Raw genomic sequence first — 24,802 nt, 5'->3', positions numbered from 1 at the left:
CTGTAGACCAAAGTATTGGACATTTCTGTAAAAAGGTGACTGCTCTTCGGAAAAAAAGATTACAAAACCAATGAAGTGCTGTTACAAAAATCTATACAATATACTTGTGAAAGTGCACCTCATTACTGGGTAAGACAGATAATTCTTCAGTGAAAAAAAACACACTGCAGTGCAGGCTGTGAAGATATATAGATTGCACAGACCAAAAGGAAATTTTATGTGAGATGAACAAATAGAGTCTGTGCTTTGCTCTTTTTCCCATGAAGGTTTCTGTTATAAGGAGGTATTGATGCAATTATATGTGTGAAGCTGGTTTTTAAATGCTGAATTTTGTACATTATGTGGAACAGATTTTAATCCCACCTTGTTTTGATTGCTTGAAGAGAGCAATGCAGTTTTTAACAGAAAGTGGTTTATTTGGGACAGTTTACTTGAAAGTACATGTTTCATTGGGTTTGGGAGGAATTAATGAAAGGACCATAGAGGTGCTTTAACAAATAGGTATTTCAATCTTTCAAATGAAGAAGAAAATAAAGTCTATAGCTTATTTTGGAAGGCATAAAAGTAGTTCCACTGCTTTCTGAATTCTTGGGGTAAGTATTTAGAACAATACATTAAAATATGCTTGTGGGACTGCTATTAAGACTTAGTTGGATGAACTTGATTGAAAGCTTAACTTTTCCATGTTATTACAATTTTCTAAAAATGCACAACAATCAATACATGATACATTTAGAGAGCAAAAGGAAAAAAATCGCACACATTACTGAAAAAACCAAGTTGGATGTGGATGTTGCAGCTGAAACATACAATACCATACACATTTTGTTTGTTTGCTCCCTACAGTTGAGATATTGAATTTTGCATGAAACACCACTCCTCTGGAACACTGACTCCATGTAGCATTTTGCATATTCTCAAAGTTCTGAAATAACTAAATACAATGCCTTTGGAAAACTATCTTTATTAAAGGTAATAGAGTCATGTTTTATGAATCTTCTTGAATATGAAGTAAGTTAGTCCAAAGACGCCAGATACATACACCCTTCATTAGGAACCATGCAGCACAAACTAATAACATCCACTGTAAAAATCCCCTCCCCCAAAAAGTTTATTTGGAGGGTTTAATTATTTCTTGAATTGTTTCTCCTGGATTTAGGCCATACATTAACACACCTTCCTTTATGCCTGCCCACGCCATCTGCTTGGTGGTGAATCGTGCTGTCCATTCTCCAGTTTTGCTTACAACTATAACTCCTCCCCGTCCATGGACTCTCTTCTCCATATAGTGAAGAGCAGAATCTGCAGCTTCCTCTGGAGTTTTACCTAGTGTCCGGAGCACATCTCATTAGCTATTAATACATACAGTACAAAAATACAAAGACCATTAGTAGTATACTTTAAACTTTGACATTATTTATTAGCTTTCCTTTTACCTTCAAGCATAAAAGTAATACACTGAAAAGTTTCAGAGTGGTATCTGTGTTAGTCTGCATCACCAAAAGCAATGAGGAGTTCTTGTGGCACCTTAGAGACTAACAAATTTATTTGGGCATAAGCTTTCGTGGACTAGAACCCACTTCATCAGATGCATGGAGTGGAAAATACAGGAGCAGGTACAAATACATGAAAGAATGGGAGTTGCCTTAGCAAGTATAAGGTCAGTCTAATGAGACAACTCAATTAACAGCAGGATACCAAGGGAGGAAAAATAACTTTTGAAGTGGTAAAGAGAGTGGCCCATTTCAGACAGTAGACAAGAAGGTGTGAGTAACAGTAGGGGGAAATTAGAATGGGGAAATTAGGTTTAGGTTTTGTAATGACTCAACCACTCCTATTCTTTATTCGGGCCTAATATGATGGTATCCAGTTTGCAAATTAATTGCAGTTCTTCAGTTTCATGTTGGAGTCTCTTTTTGAAGTTTTTTTTTGTTGAAGAATTGCCACTTTTAGGCCTGCTATTGAGTGACCAGGGAGATTGAAGTTTTCTCCTACTGGTTGAATAAACTGCATGAAAATACAGTGCACAAAAAAGAATAATTTAATCAATTTGCTAGAAATGGATTTTGATGGTGTTCATTTTTCAGTTGGTCTGCAACACCTCAGAAGGGTAAAATGCTTATCAATCAGATTTCTCCAAAGTTCATCTTATGTCCATGAAATATGATGTAGAAAAAGCATTTTGCTCAAACCTCCACTTTACTTCCAGTTTGTTTTTCCTTTCCAATCCATGATCTGAGATCCCCATTCTGGAATTGTTTCACACTATCATTGAACTCATTGAGAATTCAGTCAATGCGTGAGTGAATCCATGTTCAAATTGTACATTATTTGGGGCAAGGATGGTCTTTTATCTAAGCTTGGAAAGGGCCCAGCATGTTGTAGCTAGTACTGCAAACATAATAATTAGTAATTGAATTACTGGTGTATAACATAATTAGGCAGTGTCAGGGGAAATCTTCAGTACCATCATATACAAAGCATGGGGAATTTTAGTGGGCACCCAATTTTCTCTCACTTCTCTTGCTTTTGATCAATGTTAAGCCTCTCAGAAAAGTACAAACCCTTCAGAAACCCTCAACTCTCCTTCAGCTATATTGAAACAAGGGGCAAAATTGTTAGGAATAGGCCCTTCTCATACATGCATCACACACATATTCACAGTACAGCTTAGAGGTAGCAAACAGTGTCTAGCATAAATCAAGGAGATGTGAACTGCATAAAATATCCCAAACAGGCCAAATATCAGCTTCTCTTGAGTAGTGAAAATTCTTCTAATTGCTGTCAAACATATTTGGCTCTGAATCCTGCCATCAGTACTGGAATTCATGAGCCCATCAAGTACTTCTCCCTAACAGGCCCTGGATCCTTATCTGAGCAGATTTTCTGGAAGGAGATAGGAAGTGCCTACTAGATTGCAGTGCCTCTCTATCATTTGGAGTCAGACGTTATCCCACCCTGTTTCCTTGGATCTTTGCATGTTGAAATTTTGGGAGAGATGTCAATGGTAAAGCTACTTCTTTTATCTCAATGTATCAAAGATCTCCTCTGGGGAGCAGGAGGCTGTACATCCTTTATTTAGACAACCAGAATGACCTGCAAAGCTGCTAGGAAGATTTTAGCTCCCAGCTAAGAAAAGGAGAGGAAGATTTCAGGGCACTTGGATTTTCAGCAGCAGCATAACAATAACGTTCTCTGGATGGACAGTCACCTCCCACCATCCAAGAGACCTGTTGAGGACTTGGAGATAGTGACCTTACCATGCAGCCCACTCAAAGATTCAAGATGGGGTGAGCGAACATTGGGACTTCTGATCCTGAGAGATACGGTTATTAGAGAACTAGCCAGTACAAATACAGCACAGCTGAGAAGGAGTTTGGGGATATTTAATATACTGGGTAGCAAACTCCTCCCTGGAAGACTTGAAAAGGAAGAGACACCATGGAGGACTTAATGGGGTTGGGTATTGGAGTCTTCACAGCTGATAGGAGAAATGTATGTAGGACAGTATGTGTTTCTTACCAGTTGCAAAGCTGAAACATTGAATGATGCAACTGAAGAGGGGAATCAGTGCTTTTAGACATTTATTTTTGCTCCCTTACTATAGCATCCATCTGCTTTATACAAGTTTTAATTCAGATCTGCCTTAGGGTCTTTTTTTTAAAAAAAAACAAACCCTGTTCAACTTGCATTACAATATGTCAGTGGTAAGAGAATAATTACCACAACTCCCACTCCTCCCCAACCATGCTGAAGATATTCACAGAGGCATCTCTCATAATGTTCATTTGAGGCTTATCTCTTAATGACTGCCAAAGGACAGGGATCCCTCACCCTGCTTTCTTATTGCAAACAGCCTTCATGTGCACCACTGGCACGTTCAACACCAAGTACTTTTGTGACTGGGTCCTGGCAGGGAGCCCGATGGGGTCACTCAATTAGGGTGAACTGCAAAGAATGGGGCAGACAATCCTCATAAAGCTGGTGGATATTCCAATACTTAGATTTACTAAGCCAGCATAAAACCTCACTGGTTACTAAGAAGTCCAAAAAACACAGTTTCCTTAAAGTGATCCAGCCTCAGGCCTTCATCCAGTTACTCACCTCAAATATGATGAACATTTCTGTAAATCATATTTCATCATATAAAAGAAAAGGTTCTACCAATCCCAAAGGATTGGACACATGACCTCCCAGGTTATTGAATATTCCAGATCTTACCCAAATACACACTACAGCCAATTTTTATTAATTAAACTAAAATGTATTAAAACACAAAAGAGAGAGACTATGGTTAAAAGATCAATATACGTACAAACATGAGTTTAATTCACTGAGATGCAGATTCATAGCACGGATGGGGAGCTTTGTAGTTGCAAAGTGTTCGTTCAGAAATAGTTCATAGGTTATAGTCCAATGTCCAAATATCATATTCAGGGTGCACCAGCATAACTGATCTTGTGACTCAAACTTCCCCTGATGAAGCCTAAGCAAATCTGAGATAACAGAATCAGGATCCAAGGGGTTTTTTACATAGCGTTCTAGCATCCTCTTGAACATACAGTCCTGGTTAAACAATAGGCTTTTGATGTAACCTTTTGCTTTCTAAACACCACCAGTAATTAGTTACATTAATTAACATAGGGCATTAGGCAGTCTATTACAAACTTCAAAGAGACATATAGACAATGACATTATTTTACCCAAGATTTATCCAAATGTGAATATTCCCTTTTGATCTCTGAATCAATAGTTACAGTAACAGTTCGGAACTGTCCCTTAATGGGTAGCATCTAAAATACACAAAATTAGTATTACTTCTAACAACATGGGTTTGCATTTCAACATGGCCCTAATTATCATTTGCATACCTTTCTAACATGACTTTAAAGGTGGGCTTTAGGTCATTCAGCCTGCAAGTTGTTTAATCCTTTCTAGCCATGATTCACAACTTTATTTACAGCATGATTTATAAATGTTCCACACAGCATAAGGCTTTCCCCCAAGTCTTTGCCAAGTACCAAAGCATGGGACAGAAGGGGATAGGCCACACAGCTCTCTGTAATCTTGAACTCCTTTGTTCACCTCCTCTTCCCACCTCCTCCTGCCTCTCTTTTAACTGTTTCCAGCTGACAAGATGAATCATCCAGCTAATTAATCATTGAGTACTTAAACTATTACCTCATCAATTTGCCCCATGTGGGGACACTTCCACAGTGCAAAGAGTGGTGAGTCAGCCTTAGGGTCTCTCACTCTGTCATAATGACCCTCTCCCTCAATTCAGCATTTCTGTGTCTGTTATGCGGAGCTCTGATGTAAATAAAGCATTTCACTGGGGAATTAAAAGATTTCACTCATGCCATCTGGAATGTTTAAAAGAAGATTAGAAACTGCAGATACCCAGGTTCCTTCATTCTCCTGCCCCCTAACAAAATACAGTGTTTGGAGGCAGACTTATGTCTGATACAGAATTACTTATTGTAATTTTAATCATATTTACTCAGGTCATTATTTACCTCCTAACAAACTTGTTGAAAAAGAACCAGGGTCAAAAGGCGGTGGGGGTGGGGGAGCCCCAGCAGAGTGGCAATTTTATTAAATTAGTTTTTTATATACAAGAGGCCCAGGAAATTCCACAAGGACCAGCTCAGGGAGTTTCTGTCCAATCTCCCTCTCCAGAAACTAAGGAGCAGGGAGTACAATCTACGTAGCCCATGTATCTTTGGCATCATCAAGGAAAGGAACTGCCAGTCTCCTGGATAATTTTCCCTCTGAGCTGATGGTGTGTCTCTCAGTTTCTTGGCACAGTAACCCCACATATGGCTGAGTCTATGATTCCATGAAATCCACAGGAGCGATGGATTCTTCAGTTAAAACAAATGGAACTTTCTAAAAAAAATTAGTCAGAACACTGTAGCAGTCACTTATTTTTTATCCAGAAATTTAAATGCCATAGTAGAGTAAAGATGTACTTGCTCCTAGCTGCTACTACATGGCTATGTTACCACAAAAAACAAAATAGCTGAATTTTATTGTAAGGAATACATTTGTGAATCACATGTGTAAATCCCCTGCACAGCACTAAAGATGGACTCACACGTATTCTTGAATTTGTAGCAAGGAATATTTTATTGTACATTCTCAAACTCTTGCATGATTTATGCTATTCTTCAGAGCAGAAGCATAGATTACCAGTCTCCTGGCATACTCATCTCTTTGAAGGCAGCATCCTGCACATATAAATGCTGGTAAGCCAGCTGTCAGTTTTTACAATGTGCAGGTCTGATGCAATTTGAAATTCACAAAATCATTAATTGAAAATCTGGATGATGGAGATTAGTTGTACCCTACATGGCACAAAACTATATTGGTGTATTCTTTACTGCTCTGTGTTCATGGTACTGCATTTCATGGCACCCAAGTCAAGCGTTCAGTTTAATTACATTCCACCTGAATAAATGGTATACAAAGATGTGGAAAATATTAAATGAAAAATATAAACATTTCACTTTTAATCTGACATAGGTGAAAATACCATCTCTAAAAACAAATGGAACTTTTTTTGTCTTAAAAAAGGAATTGATTTGCCTTTGCCATAGGGTCAGTGACCAATTTAGGTGGCTGATCAGTTTAAAGAGTTATCTTTATAACAGAATCCAAATATTTATGTGGGTATTTATGTATTTTCACTTTTAACAATTAATTTCCAAGTTCCTCTTGAACTTTTACATGGGGAATGGTGTCTGTCTACTTGTCCAGTTGGGTATGAGAGGCCCCAAGGTTGGAGATGAGACGGTCATCTGAGGCCACCACTTCTATTTATCAGAATGTAGCCAACAACATTTCCATAAAGATGTTTATCAGATTTACATCAGTATAGAAGAGGACAGAATTTGGCCCAGAGCTCTTGGTCTGAATGGCTTCATTGGAGTCAAGATATCAGGATTTCTCGGCCAGCATCAACCCAAAGATCCTTCTTAAAAGACTGATATGTGCCATAAAGGAGTAGGGTGCAATAAGTAATGCATCCTTAGGCTACGTAACATTTATATACATATAGAAAACTGACATATTTAACTTGCTTTCCTGCTATGTTTCATGAACTATCTTCTGTCTCTACAATAATGAATGTTGGCACCTTAGTTTCTGTTTATGCATTTGTCTTGTTCAGGTATGTAGGTGTAAAAAATAAAACTTTAAGCACAAAGGATTGCTCTGTCTTGCTCCTGTTGTCTATGAATGAGAATTCCTTCCCTGAGATTATCCTTGGGCCCCAAAACATTATGGGCTAGATCAGGGATTGGCAACCTTTGGCACGCGGCTTGCCAGGGTAAGCACCCTTGCAGGCCAGCCCGGTTTGTTTACCTGCCGCGTCCACGGGTTCTGCCAATTGTGGCTCCCACTGGCCGCAGTTTGCCACTCCAGGCAAATGGGGGCCATAGGAAGTGGTGGCCAGCACATCCCTCAGCCCATGCCACTTCCCGCAGCCCCCATTGGCATGGAGGGGCGAACCGTGGCCAGTGGGAGCCACGATCGGCCGAACCAGTGGATGCGGCAGGTAAACAAACTGGCCCAGCCTGCCAGAGTGCTTACCCTAGAGAGCTGTGTGGCAACGGTTGCTGATCCCTGGGCTAGATTGAATCAAAGCCTTGGTCTACAGTATAAACATGTCAGTATAACTATGTCCCTTGAGAGCATGGAAAATCCACACCCCTGAGCACCACAGCTCTAGTGACCTAATCCCGGTGTAGATAGTGCTATGTCGATGGGAGAGCTTCACCCATCAATATAGCTACTGTCTCTCAGGGAGGTGGACTACCTATGCCAATGGGAGAAGCTCTCCCATTGGCATAGGTAAAGTCTTCATTAAGTGCTGCAGTGGCACAGATGCACTAGTGCAACTGTGCCGCTGTAAGCGTAGACAAGCCCTTAATGGGGCTGACCCTAAAGGTTCAATTTACCTGGTAATGTTTTGAGGCCCAGATTGTTCCATTCTTACTCAGATTGAGTAATATCTTACTCTGCAAGGAGCCTTACTGAAATCAATGGCAAAATCTGGCCCTTTATTTATAGGGCATCCCATTCTAAGTAGGCCTTTTGGTATCCCACAAAATATCTTTAATAAAGAAAACATTTACCACTGATACTTTCTACTTCCTTTTTTTTTCTAAAACACTTTGCCTTTTTTAAATTTTATTTTACGTTTAGATTCCATTGTAAAATTCGGCAGATTCCCCAATAAACATTATATGCAACAGTTGATGCTATTTTTAAATAGTTTTACTTAAATGAGACCCTTAATTTAAAGACATTGCTTTAGGCATAAGGAATTTAAATTGTTACTTTTAATTCCTTTAAGATACACCTGCAAGGAAAAAATATCAATATTACAAGGCCGAAAGGATCGCTAATTGTCAGATTGTATTAACTCTATTTTTTAAATTCACAACAGTCTTTGCTAAAAAAAATCCTCAGAGGGAGTATAACAAAAACCACAGGATTGTAATTGTCTGGAAATTGCAGAACTCACATCCCTAAACTTGTCTCTTAATAAAGCAATTGAAGAGAAAACCTTGCCAAGGTTTATTTTTATAGGTATTTCTCTGGGAGTATCAAGCAGAACTAGTCTTCAGAATTGGACTAATTTTGGAAGGAGTTCAGCTGTAGCAACTCTGCAGCACAAGTAGTGCTCAGTCATGTTTTTCCCCACTGAAAGCAGGCTGCGCTAAAATAAGAGAATAACAATTTCAATTAAACTGAGAATCATAAAGCTGTGTAACAAATCTCTGGCCCTCCTATCTCCAAGCCACAGAGTAATAGGTAAGAGAGACAATTATTGTTTTAACCTGTAATTTTATCTCTTATAAGTTGGGACCCACTTATCTGGTCTACCACAGTTAGGAAGTAGCCAGCAGCGAATAATATCCTCCAACATTTGGAGCACCGGGCAGGAAAACATATTAAAAATATAAACAACTACTTAGGAGTAAGAGATTTAGAAGAGTAACACAAAGGTCCTGATCCTGCAATGAACTTCGGTGGGCACAGAGTTCTGTCTGCTTGGTGCTCATTGTAGGATTCTGACATAATATTAAAGAACAGTGATACGGACTTCCTTTCAAAATGAACCTAGGAGCTGGATTTTCAGCTGCTTTGCATTTTCAGCTGGAGCAGCATAAAGCAGTTGGAGTGTACTGGTAAGTCTGGCCCCAAATGCTTAAGTGTCTTCTCTACAAAAATGGAATAAGAATCTTCTTGGATTATGAGTGGCCCTGAATCAGGTGAAGAAAAGTGGATTTGGTTAGTAGGACCAGGTGAAAATATAGCACTTTGGCCTATTAGACTCAGGGGTCAAATTGGGATGTTCTGATGGGCTCCTTTAAGCAGCACCGATTGGATACACACATGTGCTCTGCTGGGTTCCTTGCGTTTGGTTCCTGTTTGGTGCAGTACAGCTATTTAGGTTTGGCTCCTTCTCAGTAGGGGATGGACTCTCCACTGGGCTCTGCAGAGTTAGTATTCCTTTAGTGGTGCCTGTTGCTTCCTTGGGCTCTGCTCCTTCCCTCAGGCCTGTTGGCTCATGGGACAGATGTGGGGAAGGATTGTAGGATGAGGTAGTTCAGACCTCTCAGCTATTATTCTAGGCTTCCTCCAAAGTCAGACAAACAACGGTGCATTATCTGCACTCAGTTAAGATTCAGATTTTTTGGAGAAAGCTACGTTATGCTGCTTGTTTCCTTTCTGTAGAACTACTTGAGAGGTCAGAGAAACTCATGTAAATGATTCCCCAAAAGGTCTTACACATATTCCAAACCCCTTTCCCTCTACTGGCAACTCGGAGGCACTGAGAGTTCCATACATTGTTCCTTGCTGATCCCCAGCTCCTCTTTGCCAACATTTTTGGATGTTTGATCCCTTTCAGAAAATTGGAGTGTAGGCTCAGATTGTCAAAAGAGCACAGCAACCAACTGCTTGCCACTGAGGGCAAAAGGGAGCTGCAGAATGCAGAACACTTTTAAAAGCCCAGCTTCTTCATTTATATGCCTAAATGGCAGCTGAGATCTTTTGAGAATCTGGCCTCAGTAGAGAGTACTGAGCATTTTCCAACTCTGGTCTGTAGGGTACTCATTTTCATGGCTTACTTTGATTTGGCTCTATCATATTATTTTGCATTATATACAATGAAACCAACACAAAAAAACACTTCCAATGAAAAACCCCAGGAAAAAGAGAGTCTCTCTATTTTGTATTTATGTATGAAACTCTCAGATTATTATAGACAAACTGGTATTGGACACATATATTTAAGGTTATCTAACACTTTCCATTATAAGCCCCAGTAGGATGGTGTACCCTGCGCCCAATAGTATGCTGGGCAGTGCAGAGAGTGGTGGGGGAACATGAGCTCTCCTCCTTCTCCAGAGGATTATTCTTCAAAGGAAACAAGGCGTGAATAGTCATCCCAGAGGAACAGCCATTGCAGAGGCAGCACAACATGGGATGGTTGGTCATGTGCACCTCTGTGTGAACCCACAAAAAGGCGGATGACAGTTTAGCCCTTACTGAATAACAGAGACAGAAATAGAACCTGGGACTACTGACCCCTAATTTCCAGTTCCCATCACTACATACACAAGGTAGGTCTACACTGCAGTTGGATAGCTTCTCAGAATACAAACCCATGCAGACCACCCTTTTGCATGTACTCGGGCGGCTAGCACAAGCAACCCCTTACACTATTACTTTTAGCCTGATAGCTTGAGCAGAGCTAACATGTTTCTACGCAGCTGCACCATATACATACCCATTGATTCTGGTTTAGATCTGATGCTAGTGTAAATCTGAATTAACTATGGGTAATAAGCAGGAAGAACTGGAAGTGCTAATAAATAAATACAACTATGACATTATTGGCATTACTGAAACTTGGTGGGATAATACACATGACTGGAATGTTGGTGTGGATGGGTATAGTTTGCTCAGGAAGGATAGACAGGGGAAAAAGGGAGGAGGTGTTGCCTTATATATTAAAATGTACACACTTGGACTGAGGTGGAGATGGACATAGGAGACGGAAGGGTGGAGAGTCTCTGGGTTAGGCTAAAAGGGGTAAAAAACACAGGTGATGTCGTGCTGGGAGTCTACTACAGGCCACCTAATCAGGTGGAAGAGGGGGATGAGGCTTTTTTTCAAACAACTAACAAAATCATCCAAAGCCCAAGATTTGGTGGTGATGGGGACTTCAACTATCCAGATATATGTTGGGAAAATAACACCGCGGGGCACAGACTATCCAATAAGGTCCTGGACTGCATTGGCAGACAACCTTTTTATTTCAGAAAGTTGAAAAAAGCTACTAGGGGGGAAGCTGTTCTTGACTTGATTTTAACCAATAGGGAGGAACTTGTTGAGAATTTAAAAGTAGAAGGAAGCTTGGGCGAAAGTGATCATGAATCATAGAATTTGCAATTCTAAGGAAGGGTAGAAAGGAGTACAGCAGAATAGAGACAATGGATTTCAGGAAGGCGGATTTTGGTAAGCTCAGAGAGCTGATAGGCAAGGTCCCATGGGAATTAAGACTGAGGGGAAAAACACTGAGGAAAGTTGGCAGTTTTTCAAAGGGACGCTATTAAGGGCCCAAAAGCAAGTTATTCCGATGGTTAGGAAAGATAGAAAAATGTGGCAAAAGACCCCCTTGGCTTACCCTTGAGATCTTGCGTGACCTACAAAATAAAAAGGCGGCATATAAAAAATGGAAACTAGGTCAGATCACGAAGGATGAATATAGGCAAATAACACAGGAATGCAGAGGCAAGAATTAGAAAAGCAAAGGCACAAAATGAACTCAAACTAGCTATGGAATAAGGGAAACAAGAAGACTTTTATCAATACATTAGAAGCAAGAGGAAGACTAAGGACAGGGTAGGCCCACTGCTCAATGAGGAGGGGGTAACAGTAACGGGAGACTTGGAAATGGCAGAGATGCTTAATGACTTCTTTGTTTCGGTCTTCACTGAGAAGTCTGAAGGAAGTCTAGTATAGTGAATGCTTACGGGAAGAGGGGTAGGTTTAGAAGAGAAATAAGGAAAGAGCAAGTAAAAATCACTTAGAAGAGTTAGATGCCTGCAAGTCACCAGGGCCTGATGAAATGCATCCTAGAATACTCAAGGAGTTAATAGAGGAGGTATCTGAGCCTCTAGCTATTATCTTTGGGAAATCATGGGAGACGGGGGAGATTCAGAAGACTGGAAGGGGGCACATATAGTGCCCATCTATAAAAAGGAATAAAAACAACCCGGGAAACTACAGACCAGTTAGTTTAACTTCTGTGCCAGGGAAGATAATGGAGCAGGTAATCAAAGAAATCATCTGCAAACACTTGGAAGGTGGTAAGGTGATAGGGAATAGCCAGCATGGATTGTAAAGAACAAATCGTGTCAACTAATCTGATAGCATTCTTTGATAGGGATAATGAGCCTTGTGGATAAGGGAGAAGCGGTGGATGTGATATACCTAGACTTTAGTAAGGCATTTGATACAGTTTCGCATGATATTCTTATAGATAAGCTAGGAAAGTACAATTTAGATGGGGCTACTATAAGGTGGGTGCATAACTGGCTGGATAACCGTACTCAGAGAGTAGTTGTTAATGGCTCCCAATCCTGCTGGAAAGGTATAACAAGTGGGTTCCGCAGGGGTCTGTTTTGGGACCGGTTCTGTTCAATATCTTCATCAACGATTTAGATGTTGCATAGAAAGTACGCTTATTAAGTTTGTGGGACGATACCAAACTGGGAGGTATTGCACTGCTCTGGAGGACAGGGTCAAAATTCAAATGATCTGGACAATTGGAGAAATGGTCTGAGGTAAACAGGATGAAGTTCAATAAAGATAAATGCAAAGTGCTCCACTTAGGAAGAACAATCAGTTTCACACATACAGAATGGGAAGAGACTGTCTAGGAAGGAGTAAGGCAGAAAGAGATCTAGGGGTCATAGTGGACCACAAGCTTAATATGAGTGAACAGTGTGATACTGTTGCAAAAAAAGCAAACATGATTCTGGGATGCATTAACAGGTGTGTTGTAAACAAGACACGAGAAGTCATTCTTCCGCTTTACTCTGCGCTGGTTAGGCCTCAACTGGAGTATTGTGTCCAGTTCTGGGCACCGCATTTCAAGAAAGATGTGGAGAAATTGGAGAGGGTCCAGAGAAGAGCAACAAGAATGATTAAAGGTCTTGAGAACATGACCTATGAAGGAAGGCTGAAGGAATTGGGTTTGTTTAGTTTGGAAAAGAGAAGACTGAGAGGGGACCTGATATCAGTTTTCAGGTATCTAAAAGGGTGTCATCAGGAGGAGGGAGAAAACTTGTTCACCTTGGCCTCCAATGGTAGAACAAGAAGCAATGGGCTTAAACTGCAGCAAGGGAGATTTAGGTTGGACGTTAGGAAAAAGTTCCTAACTGTCAGGGTAGTTAAACACTGGAATAGATTGCCTAGGGAAGTTGTGGAATCTCCATCGCTGGAGATATTTAAGAGTAGGTTAGATAAATGTCTATCAGGGATGGTCTAGACGGTATTTGGTCCTGCCATGAGGGCAGGGGACTGGACTCGATGACCTCTCGAGGTCCCTTCCAGTCCTAGAGTCTATGAGTCTATGAGTCTATGAAGTCAATAAGATTACACCCATGTAAAACTGGTGTAAATAAGATCACAGTTTGGAACCTTGGTTTTGCATTATTTCATATTACAATAGCTCTTCATTCTAGCCTTCAAGCAGTGATAATCAGCTTCTCTTTTTAAAATGAAAGCAAAGATTTCATTGAGCACTTAGTAATATTAATATAAACACTTGTCACCAACTTCCTTCTTGTACCCCTAATTGCTTGAAGCACCAGACTTGCCAGATGATTTGCCTCCTATATATTTAAAATATGTCTTCCTGGTTCCTTTGTTGTCTTTGATTTTTTTTTACAGTCCTAGACTTGCTGATCAATGTAGTCTTTTCATTTCTGTTTAGTTTTCATTATCCTCCTCTTTTAATAACGGTGTTTCACATTTCCGATAAGCTGCTTTCTTTTCCTTAATTGCTGTGTTCACCAATATGCTGTTTTGTTCTGCCTACTCCACTTCTACCAGGAAAACATAATGTGTGATTCATTTTTCTTAGAACATTCTCTCTCAGTGCTGGTCCCATGCCTCTTTTATTCATAAAGTGTGTGCATATGACACTAACAGTGCTTATGCAATTATCTCTTTCCATTTCTAAGGGCCAGATGGTGGCCCAGTCCATGGAAGGCCAATACTGGAGAGTAGGAGCTCCCAAGGACCATGTGTGGCTGCATCAGCACTCCCTGCATCATCTATGGAAGGGAGAGCAGGAACTGTATGGCTGTTACCTATCCTCCACTCCAAGAGAAAGGATGTAGTGGGATGGAGAGCAGGAGGAGAATTGGCTTTGTTCCTCATGACTAATAAGCCAAGAGAGATGAGCCAACACAATTTGGGGAAAGTAAGCTGTACCCTAAAGAGGAGTGCCAGAAATTACACCCCCACAAGAGCTGTGGATGAACAGGGCTCCTCTGGGGACAGTGCAGCTGCGTACATGGGGAGAGACTTAAGGATAAAATTTTCAAAAGTGCCTAAGTAACTTTGGAGCCTAGATCCCATTTTCAAAAGTGACTTAGGCACTGAGGGCCACATTTTCTAAGGTATTTAGATGCTTGTGATGCTGTATGATTTAATATGATCATTTATACCATTGATATTACCACTGTTATATAATTGCAACAAATCTTGTATAAAGTACGTCATGTAAGGTATCAATGGAAAAGTAATGATTTGCTAAGCATGACTATCCTGGTTAAATCCATGTATAATCTTTTAATGTGAAATTATGATTTTTGGCTATGTACCTGCATTTTACATATCTGTTGTGTTCCTGGGTAACACTCTCCAGACAAAATGTTATATTAGGGCCAGACTGCTATGTGCTGATGGCCCATTAAGAACACCCAGCTCACAATGGGCCACTGAAGAAATTCATTCGGCCTGGAAAGCTTTTCCTGTGGACACCTGAGAAAGAATATGGGCAATAGCTGCCCCTGTGAGTCATCAAAGCATATAAAGGCATGTGATATGCTCATGTGACACTGAACTCCATCTTGGGACAGTAATTTTCCATGCACCTGGACTGTGGGCTTTGTTTGAGACAGTAAAATTCCACGCACATGGCAGAAGATTAAAAAAGCACCAGATGCATCTCCATCTTCATTTCCTGCTTCATTTCTCTGGACTGGATTTCTATGAAGGAAGTTCTAAACAAGGACTGATGACCCACAGTTCATTTGGGTGATTCCAGACAGACTTTTGCAAGCTAGCAGTTTATTCCATCACTGCTGCAAACCTGATATGAGGACTTTCAATCACTTGTAGACATATGATCTGTTAACCATTTTAACTCTCTTTTTCTCTTCTTTTATTATTAACCCTTTAGTTTTTAGTGTTACTAAAGGACTGGCATCAGTGTCATTATTGGATAAGATATGAGTTATATATTGGCCTGGCTAGGTGGCTGGTCCCTTGGGATTGGAAGGCCCCTATACCTGATAAAATTGGTTTTCAGTAACCACTCATCATAACTTCTAGTGTCTGGGCAGTGATCCAAGGGCTGGAATGCCTAAGGAGACTGCATTTTTGACTTCTTCTAACCAGTGTGGTGATACAGAAGTTCACTTTTGTTACTGATTTGGTATAATCTATGATAGAAAACCACTAGTTTGGGGTGAGCCTGCCTTGTTTCTTAGTAGTCTGTCCTGAATTTGGCATCCTTAGCTGTGACCCACTGATGCACAGGGACTGTGTCTAAAGATTCAGATAAATGTCTAGTGGGATTTTCAACAGCTCCTAAGCAGGCACTTTGGAGTCAGCCAATTGGAATTAGGCAGCTATCCTGCACAGGCAGTTTGCAAATCCCACTAGGCCCCTATCTGCCTATTTAGGTGCCTAAATACCTTTGAACATCTGGCCCTTAGAAGTCTAGGTCTCATTAAAAGTCAATGGGACTTAGGCATCTTTTCAGTATTTTACCCTTGATCTAACTTTCAATGTTAAAATTTTTTTTTTTCAATTTGATCAAAAATAACAATTACAAAAACTTTGTATGAGTGGCCAAAGAAAATAATAGAGCAATATGCTGATTTCTTACAAACAGAAATCAATGCACAGTCTTTTTCTTATGCAATTGTGTGTATCACAAGGCAAAAGAAATCAAAAAAAGTCCCAACAGCATATGAATAGATTTTCAAAGGCTCACAGTGTGTCACCAATAAAAATCAGATTTGAAGACTGAGAAATAATAAACATTTTCAAAAATGATTTAGATCTTTCCCTCTGGACAGTGGTATAAAATAGCATCTTAATTGGACTTCCTTCCAGTGCTGCAAGGTTTGTATTGCTGCCAGTCAGGTAAAAGGGTCTGCCCATGAGGATCCTGTTGCAGGATCATGGCTGCGACTGTAAAATCAAAGTCCTACTACATGTAGCAGGTACCTCTATGGCAGACCTTCTATACTCATGTCCACAAAGTAATGCTCAAAACCCCTCACTAGCAACAGAAATATACAAAGGGCTAGATCCACAAAGGGATTTAGGTGCTTAATTGCAACTTTAGGTAACAAAATTCAAAATGCATATCCTCAAAACTCCCACTCAGCTGCTGCCTAACCCTGTAGGAGCCTAAATTCCCATTGGTAAAGTCCCTGGCACTACCATTCTGCTGGGGGGCCATGTGCATTGCCATGTATGTTTTGATGCCCAGGATCTTAGCACACATTTAAACCCTGATGGGATGGTCAATTTATTTTACCTATAGGGCAGGGCCATCAGCTCAGGCTCTACGCAAAATTGGGTGGAGGCTCTCTTATCTCTTTTATTGCCCAATAAGAACATAAGAATGGCTGTACCAGATCAGACGAAAGGTCCATCTTGCCCAGTATCTGTCTACCAACAGTGGCCAATGCCAGGTGCCCCAGAGGGAGTGAACCTAACAAGCAATGATCAAGTGATCTCTCTCCTGCCATCCATCTCCATCCTCTGACAAACAGAGGCTAGGGGCACCATTCCTTACCCATCCTGGCTAATAGCCATTTATGGACTGAACCACCATGAATTTATCCAGTTCCCTTTTAAACGTTGTTATAGTCCTAGCCTTCACAACCTCCTCAGGTAAGGAGTTCCACAAGTTGACTGTGCGCTGCGTGAAGAAGAACTTTCTTTCATTTGTTTTAAACCTGCTGCCTATTAATTTCTTTTGATGACCCCTAGTTCTTGTATTATGGGAATAAGTAAATAACTTTTCCTTATCCACTTTCTCCACATCATTCATGATTTTATATACCTCTATCATATCCCCCCCTTAGTCTCCTCTTTTCCAGGCTAAAGAGTCCTAGATTCTTTACTCTTTCCTCATATGGGACCCTCTCCAAACCCCTAATCATTTTAGTTGCCCTTTTCTGAACCTTTTCTAGTGCCAACATATCTTTTTTGAGGTGAGGAGACCACATCTGTACACAGTATTTGAGATGTGGGCGTACCATGGATTTATATAAGGACAATAATATATTCTCAGTCTTATTCTCTATCCCCTTTTTAATGATTCCTAACATCTTGTTTGCTTTTTTGACCGCCTCTGCACACTGCATGGACATCTTCAGAGAACTGTCCACGATGACTCCAAGATCCTTTTCCTGATTCGTTGTAGCTAAATTAGCCCCCATCATATTGTATGTATAGTTGGGGTTATTTTTCCAATGTGCATTACTTTACATTTATCCACATTAAATTTCATTTGCCATTTTGTTGCCCAATTACTTAGTTTTGTGAGATCTTTTTGAAGTTCTTCACAATCTGCTTTGGTCTTAACTACCTTGAGCAGTTTAGTATCATCTGCAAACTTTGCCACCTCACTGTTTACTGTTTCTCCAAACCATTTATGAATAAATTGAATAGGATTGGTCCTAGGACTGACCCTTGGGGAACACCACTAGTTACCTCTCCCCATTCTGAGAATTTACCATTAATACCTACCCTTTGTTCCCTGTCTTTTAACCAATTCTCAAGCCATGAAAGGACCTTCCCTTTTATCCCATGATAGCTTAATTTTCGTAACAGCCTTTGGTGAGGGACCTTGTCAAAGGCTTTCTGGAAATCTAAGTATACTATGTCCACTGGATCCCCCTTGTCCACATGTTTGTTGACCCCTTCAAAGAACTCTAATAGATTAGTAAGACACGATTTCCCTTTACAGAAACCACGTTGACTATTGCTCAACAGTTTATGTTTTTCTATATGTCTGACAATTTTATTCTTAACTATTGTTTCGACTAATTTTCCCGGTACTGACGTTAGACTTACCGGTCTGTAATTGCCGGGATCACCTCTAGAGCCCTTTTTAAATATTGGCGTTACATAAGCTAACTTCCAGTCATTGGGTACCGAAGCCGATTTAAAGGACAGGTTATAAACCTTAGTTAATAGTTCCGCAACTTCACATTTGAGTTCTTTCAGAACTCTTGGGTGAATGCCATCTGGTCCCGGTGACTTGTTAATGTTGAGTTTATCAGTTAATTCCAAAATCTCCTCTAGTGACACTTCAATCTGTGACAGTTCCTCAGATTTGTCACCCACAAAAGCCGGCTCAGGTTTGGGAATCTCCCTAACATCCTCAGCCGTGAAGACTGAAGCAAAGAATCCATTTAGTTTCTCTGCAATGACTTAATCGTCTTTAAGTGCTCCTTTTGTATTTCGATCATCAAGGAGCCCCACTGGTTGTTTAGCAGGCTTCCTGCTTCTGATGTACTTAAAAAACATTTTGTTACTACCTTTTGAGTTTTTGGCTAGCTGTTCTTCAAACTCCTCTTTGGTTTTTCCTATTATACTCTTGCACTTAATTTGGCAGTGTTTATGCTCCTTCCGATTTGCATCACTAGGATTTGACTTCCATGTTTTACAGGAAGTCTTTTTCTCTCTCACTGCTTCTTTTACATGATTGTTAAGCCACAGTGGCTCTTTTTTAGTTCTTTTACTGTGTTTCTTAATTTGGGATATACATTGAAGTTGGGCCTCTTTTATGGTGTCTTTAAAAAGCGCCCATGCAGCTTGCAGGGATTTCACTTTAGTCACTGTACCTTTTAGCTTCTGTTTAAGTAACCCCCTCATTTTTGCATAGTTCCCCCTTTTGAAATTAAATGCCACAGTGTTGGGCTGTTGAGATGTTCTTTCCACCTCAGGGATGTTGAATGCTATTGTATTATGGTCACTATTTCCAAGCGGTCCTGCTATAGTTACCTCTTGGACCAACTCCTCCACTCCACTCAGGATTAAATCTAGAGTTGCTTCTCCCCTTGTGGGTTCCCATACCAACTGCTCCATGAAGCAGTCATTTAAAGTATCGAGAAATTTTATCTCTGCATTTCATCCTGAAGTGAAATGTTCCCAGTCAATATGGGGATAATTGAAATCCCCCATTATTATTGGGTTCTTAATTTTGATAGCCTCTCTTATTTCCCTTATCATTTCATCATCACTATTACTGTCCTGGTCAGGTGATCTATAATAGATACCTAATGTTATATTTTTATTAGAGCATGAAATTTCTATCCATAGAGATTCTATGGAACACATGGATTCCCGTAAGATTTTTACTTCATTTGAATCTACATTGATAGAGCATTGATATAGAATGCGGGAGATCTGTGTTCAAGTCCTGACTCCATGTGATGTGGAGCAGGGGCTCAAACACAGATCTCCCACAGGAGTACTCCTAAACACCAGGCAATGTGATATTCTGGCATGTGTCTTTCTCAGTCTTCTGTTGAAGTTGTTCCACTATAGAATATTTAATTAGTCATTGAGCTAGAGAAAGTGAAAGTGACTCGTGGCCACTGTTCAAAGCACTCACCAAAGAGAGACAGGATACAGGCCCTGCTCCACAGGGCTATAGTGGTATTCTCACGCCAGCTCTGACCCAATGACTATCCAAATAGTTCATACAAAGTGGAACAGCTTCAATAGGAGACACTGCATGCAACATATCTCAGTGGAGAGGGTATTCTCCCTCAGAGGTAGGAGACCCAACTTGAAGTTCCTGCTCCATATCGGTTAGGGGCAAGGAAAAATTGAAATCAGGTCTCCGACTTCCTGGATGAGTGCTTTTACCACTGGACTAAACATCAGAGTGGGAGCAGTGGAACCCCTACCAGTATTGTTTTATGCAGGACCTGATCTAGTAGGCAGCTTCTGAAAAGTGGCTGTGGATATGCTTGCTGGCAGATTTTTAGGCACCCTGGGGACTTCACCAGCAGAAATATAAACACCTTAGGACTTTAGATGCCTACAGGGTGAGGCAGGAGCTAAGCGGGAGTTTTGAGGATCTAACTCCCTTCTGAAAAAATTATCTATTATATCTGGTTCAGTTCAATACTACATTTAGCAGCACTACATTTAGCAGCATGCCTACATATTGTACATGTGACTAGAATATATTAAATACACACACACAGAGACCACATATAACATGTACAGAATAATCCTCCCAACATCAGAGTGAAATTTTATTAATACAAGACTCTTACAAGCACCTAAGTTAGTGATTATTTATGATTTTTTCATAAGAATATAAAATTCTTTCAATTTTAAAAATTAAAAATCTTTGCAACTGTTAATAACTGCTAACCTGCTGTAGAAGCCATTTGTACTGTATCTTTTAAAAATCCCAGGAAATTTGACAGGTGAGATTAGATGAGTGCGAAAAGGGCTACAGTATTAAGAATAGGCAGGCTGACAACAGGCATGAGTAGCCTTTCTTTTTCACCTACAGATAAAAAAAAAAGATTTTATTTTTGATCCAAAGATAACTTTATTCCTTATCTCCTGTTTTTTATGCCATGACCCTTTATGATGTGCCTGAAGTATATGTCTTTTGTCGTTAGGCAAAATGTTGTTTTCCTTTGCCTGCTGCAAAGCCATTACATGCCATCTTTACCAGAATTTCCTCAACAAGAGCTTCCCAGATTTCTAAGGTGTTAAATTGAGGTTATTCATTCAGACCTTTGGAATAGATTCCTAGAGTTCTTGCTGACATTGCTGATGTTACTGTACATAAATTATTAGTAAAAGTAATTGTTCCGTTTGAAAGAAATCTAAACAGGATTGTGATGTACACTTTCTTCATCATGGGTGTAATCCAGAACTCACTGAAGTCAACTGGAGTTTTCCTCTGACTAAAATGGTCTTTGGCTTGAGCCTTAATGAGGCAATCTGAATAAAAATAGTTCTCTTTAAGGCAAAAATTCTCTTCTTGGATTTAGATTTTGAGTCTGATATTTAATAATTACAGTTGACTAGAGAACCACAATTCTGTTTCTCAGAAACATTGAGATTTTGAAATTTTCATTCCTCGGCGGAACAAAACCAAAATGTTTTGAACATTTTAAACAACAAAATTGTATCAAAGTGTTTGTTTTTGAAATGCGCATGTGTAGCCTCATTAGGGATGTGGGAGATCTAGGTTCAAGTCCTGCCTCTGGTTAATTCAAAGCAGAAATTATCATTCTGCATCACTAGAATTCAGGCAGAACAAAGGTTTGAACCGGGATCTCCTAAATTCTAGGCCAGTACAATTACTAAGAGGTTGTAAGAGAGGGAGCATGTGTCTCTTTCTCTCTGCCTGGAACCAAAAAAACGGTTCCAATGATGACTTAGTCATTACTGAAACATCTCCACAAAATGGTTTGGTTTTGAAGATTCAGCCAGCTTTATTAAAAATAAAGAATCAAGATCTTTCCTGTGAAATACAGAGAAAAATATTGCCTTTACTTATAAATAGATATGCACAGTCTGTATAGCATTTTGTGTACATGTGGATTGAGAATACAGCATGGACTTCTTCCCATCAGTTTCAATGGTCCACAGATTCACAGATTTTAAGGACAAAAGGACATTATTATCGTCTGCTCTGATCTCCTGTATAATACAGGCCATATGGGATTCCTGTACCAATCCCATAACTTCCTCTTGAATTACAGCATATCTTTAAAACAGACATCCAATTTGATGTAAAGACTACAAGTGATGGAAAATCCACCACATCCCTAGGTTCTAATGGTTAATGACCCTCAACTTCACTCTGATGTTGGGAGGATTATTATGTACATGTTATATGAGGTCTCTGTGTGTGTGTGTACAATATGTAGGTGTGCTGCTAAATGTAGTGCTGCTAAATGTAGTCTTAGTAAGTTTCATCTTCCAGCTATGGGATCTTGATGCCTTTGTCTCATAGATTAAGGAACTCTCTACTATCTTATCCCCATTAAGGTATTTATAGACCATGATCAAGTCACCTCTTTAACTTCTGTGGGATAAACTAAATAAACTGAGCTTCTTTAGTCTTCCATTAAAGAAGGCATGTTTTCCAGGCCTCAATCATTCCAGTATCTCTTCTCTAAACCCTTGCTAATTTGTCAACATCCTTTATTATTATTTAGTTAGTTAGTACTGCAGTAGCACCTAGAAACTCCAATTATAGATCATGGCCCTATTGTGCTAAGCGCTGTACAAACACATAATAAAAATTCCCTTCCCCAAGGAGCTTATAATCTAAATGAGTATGGACACCAGAACTGGACATGGTATCCTAGTAACGGTCTCATTAATGCCATATAAGGTGGAAATCACGCCTCTCTACTTCTACTCAATATTCTCTTGCTTATACCTCCAAGGGCCACATTTGCTTTTTTAGCCATCACATCGTTATGGGGGTCAAGATCAGCTGGTTTTCCACCATGATCTTTAAGTCCTTTTTTGAATCCCTGCTTTTCAAAATATAGCCCCCTCTTCCATAAGTGTGACCTATATTCTTGGTTCCTAGATCTATGATTCAGCATTTAGCTTTATTAAAACACATGTTATTCAAGTGAGCTCAGTTTACTATGTGATCCACATCTGTAGAACTGACTTGGCCTTATTATTTACCAAACCAGCAAATGTTTGTGTTATCTGCTAACTTTGCCAACAATGATCTTATGTTTTCTTCTAGATATAAGATATGGAATAGTGTTAGGCCAAGAACACAGTCTTGTGGATCCTATCAGAACTGCCTTAAATGGATGACTTCTCCATATTTAGAACTACTTTTATATCTATCAGTTTTTAATCCATATAAGATGTGCTACATTGATATTGAATAGATTTTTTGTAACCAGAATTTTGTGCAGTACTAAATACCTTATAGGACTCTATATTATGTCAACAGTTATCTATATCAGCCAAACATGTAATCTCATCAAAAAATAATAATTTGTTTGCTTGACAAGACCTATTTTCCACAAAGCCATATTTATTGGCTTTAATTATTCTACCATCCATTAATTCTTTACTGATTGCATCCCATATAGGATTTCTATGAGTTTGCCTGGGATCAATGTCAGGCTGTCTGACCTACAGTTATACAGGTCATCCCCTTTGCTGTTTTTAAATATTGGTACAACGTGTGCTTTCTTCTAGTCCTCTGCAACATCCCCAAGTTATCCAGTCCTGCAGATTTAAAATATGATTTACTTTAACAGTTACTCTTTAACATCCTTCCCAGTTGTTGTAGGAGAATTTCATTATCATTGTAAATTGTGAACATCCAGCTTCTTGATTATGATGCTTTCCTTGTTTGCATCGATTTTAGCATGCACTGATTTGATTTCATTCCCACCCCCACCCCATGACATATCTATATCTATATATAGTCCCCTCCCCTCATAAAACCTATAGCAAGGGGCTCTGAGAGACAAAATATTACATTGTACAGATCTCCTCACATCATATTATCGGGAGAGTGAGGTTTGCCAGAAGGCATGTCCTTAAACATGAAAGATTCTTGCGGATCTGCAGGAGGACCTGTGCTTCTTCACTAATTGTAGCCCCAGCCCCTCATGCCTGGTACCTTGACTGCTGCAGCCCACAAGTCTTCTGGTAAGGGCTAGGCTCCACAGAGGTAATATTACAGAGAACTGTACTATCTTCTCCAGGGACTCTCTGCAGATGAAGATGCACTTCTCTATGGCCACCTCATTTCCACTCCTCTTCCCCCGGCTCCAGAATGGGCCATGTTAATTAATCATTTGACCAATTGCTTGCTATGTGTAACTACAACACAGGCATTAGACAATTAGCCTGTTGTAACATTGTTTCAACAATAACAAAATCAGGAATAGAATTAAATTGCAGAATTATAGAAGAATAAGATTGATCAGTATTTAAGAGGAATAATTATGTATTAGATATATAAATAAGGAAGGCTAAAATGCAAGACCTGTAGGCTGAGGCCTGAAAGATTTTAACTTTGCTATTTTAAGCCTTGGAGATAAGAAATGCTGACATAAGTGACTGAAGAATAACATGATGCCATAAGATTATGGGAAAAGAGGTACCAAGGTGTAATACTGCAAAAAATTAGCTGGAAGATTACTTTTAAATCACAAAAAATGCAAAATAGAGTAGTCACATCTGTCTCTAAAGTGTGTCTTAACCTCAGGATACAGGTTATACATCAATGTTAATGAGACTAACAGGAACTATACACAACCTATAGGAAATGGAGTCCCTTAGGTTTCTAGGAGACACCAGACCAATAAGGAAAAAGAGGGCTGACACTTTCATGCACATGCACAGAATGTAGGTATAGGCAGAATCACATTACAAAAAGAGGGAGCTCAGAGTGGGGAAAACTGAACTTTCTACAGGAAAACTCCAG

At 39.8% G+C, this 24,802-nt stretch overlaps 1 protein-coding gene across 1 annotated transcript in view; it reads right to left on the bottom strand.

Annotated features, from left to right (window-relative positions):
• Positions 1-1,111: 1,111 nt before the first annotated feature.
• LOC115647475 (isoaspartyl peptidase/L-asparaginase-like) overlaps positions 1,112-24,802 on the bottom strand; it is a 200,761-nt gene continuing 177,070 nt past the window's right edge. Inside the window, exon 7 of the mRNA XM_030554207.1 lies at positions 1,112-1,326. Within this exon, the coding sequence (XP_030410067.1) occupies positions 1,112-1,326 (215 nt within the window). The remainder of the gene's footprint in view (positions 1,327-24,802) is intronic.

Source organism: Gopherus evgoodei, chromosome 3 (genome assembly GCF_007399415.2).
Source record: "Gopherus evgoodei ecotype Sinaloan lineage chromosome 3, rGopEvg1_v1.p, whole genome shotgun sequence".
Lineage (NCBI taxonomy): Eukaryota > Metazoa > Chordata > Testudines > Testudinidae > Gopherus > Gopherus evgoodei.
This window is presented reverse-complemented; position numbering and strand designations above follow the sequence as displayed.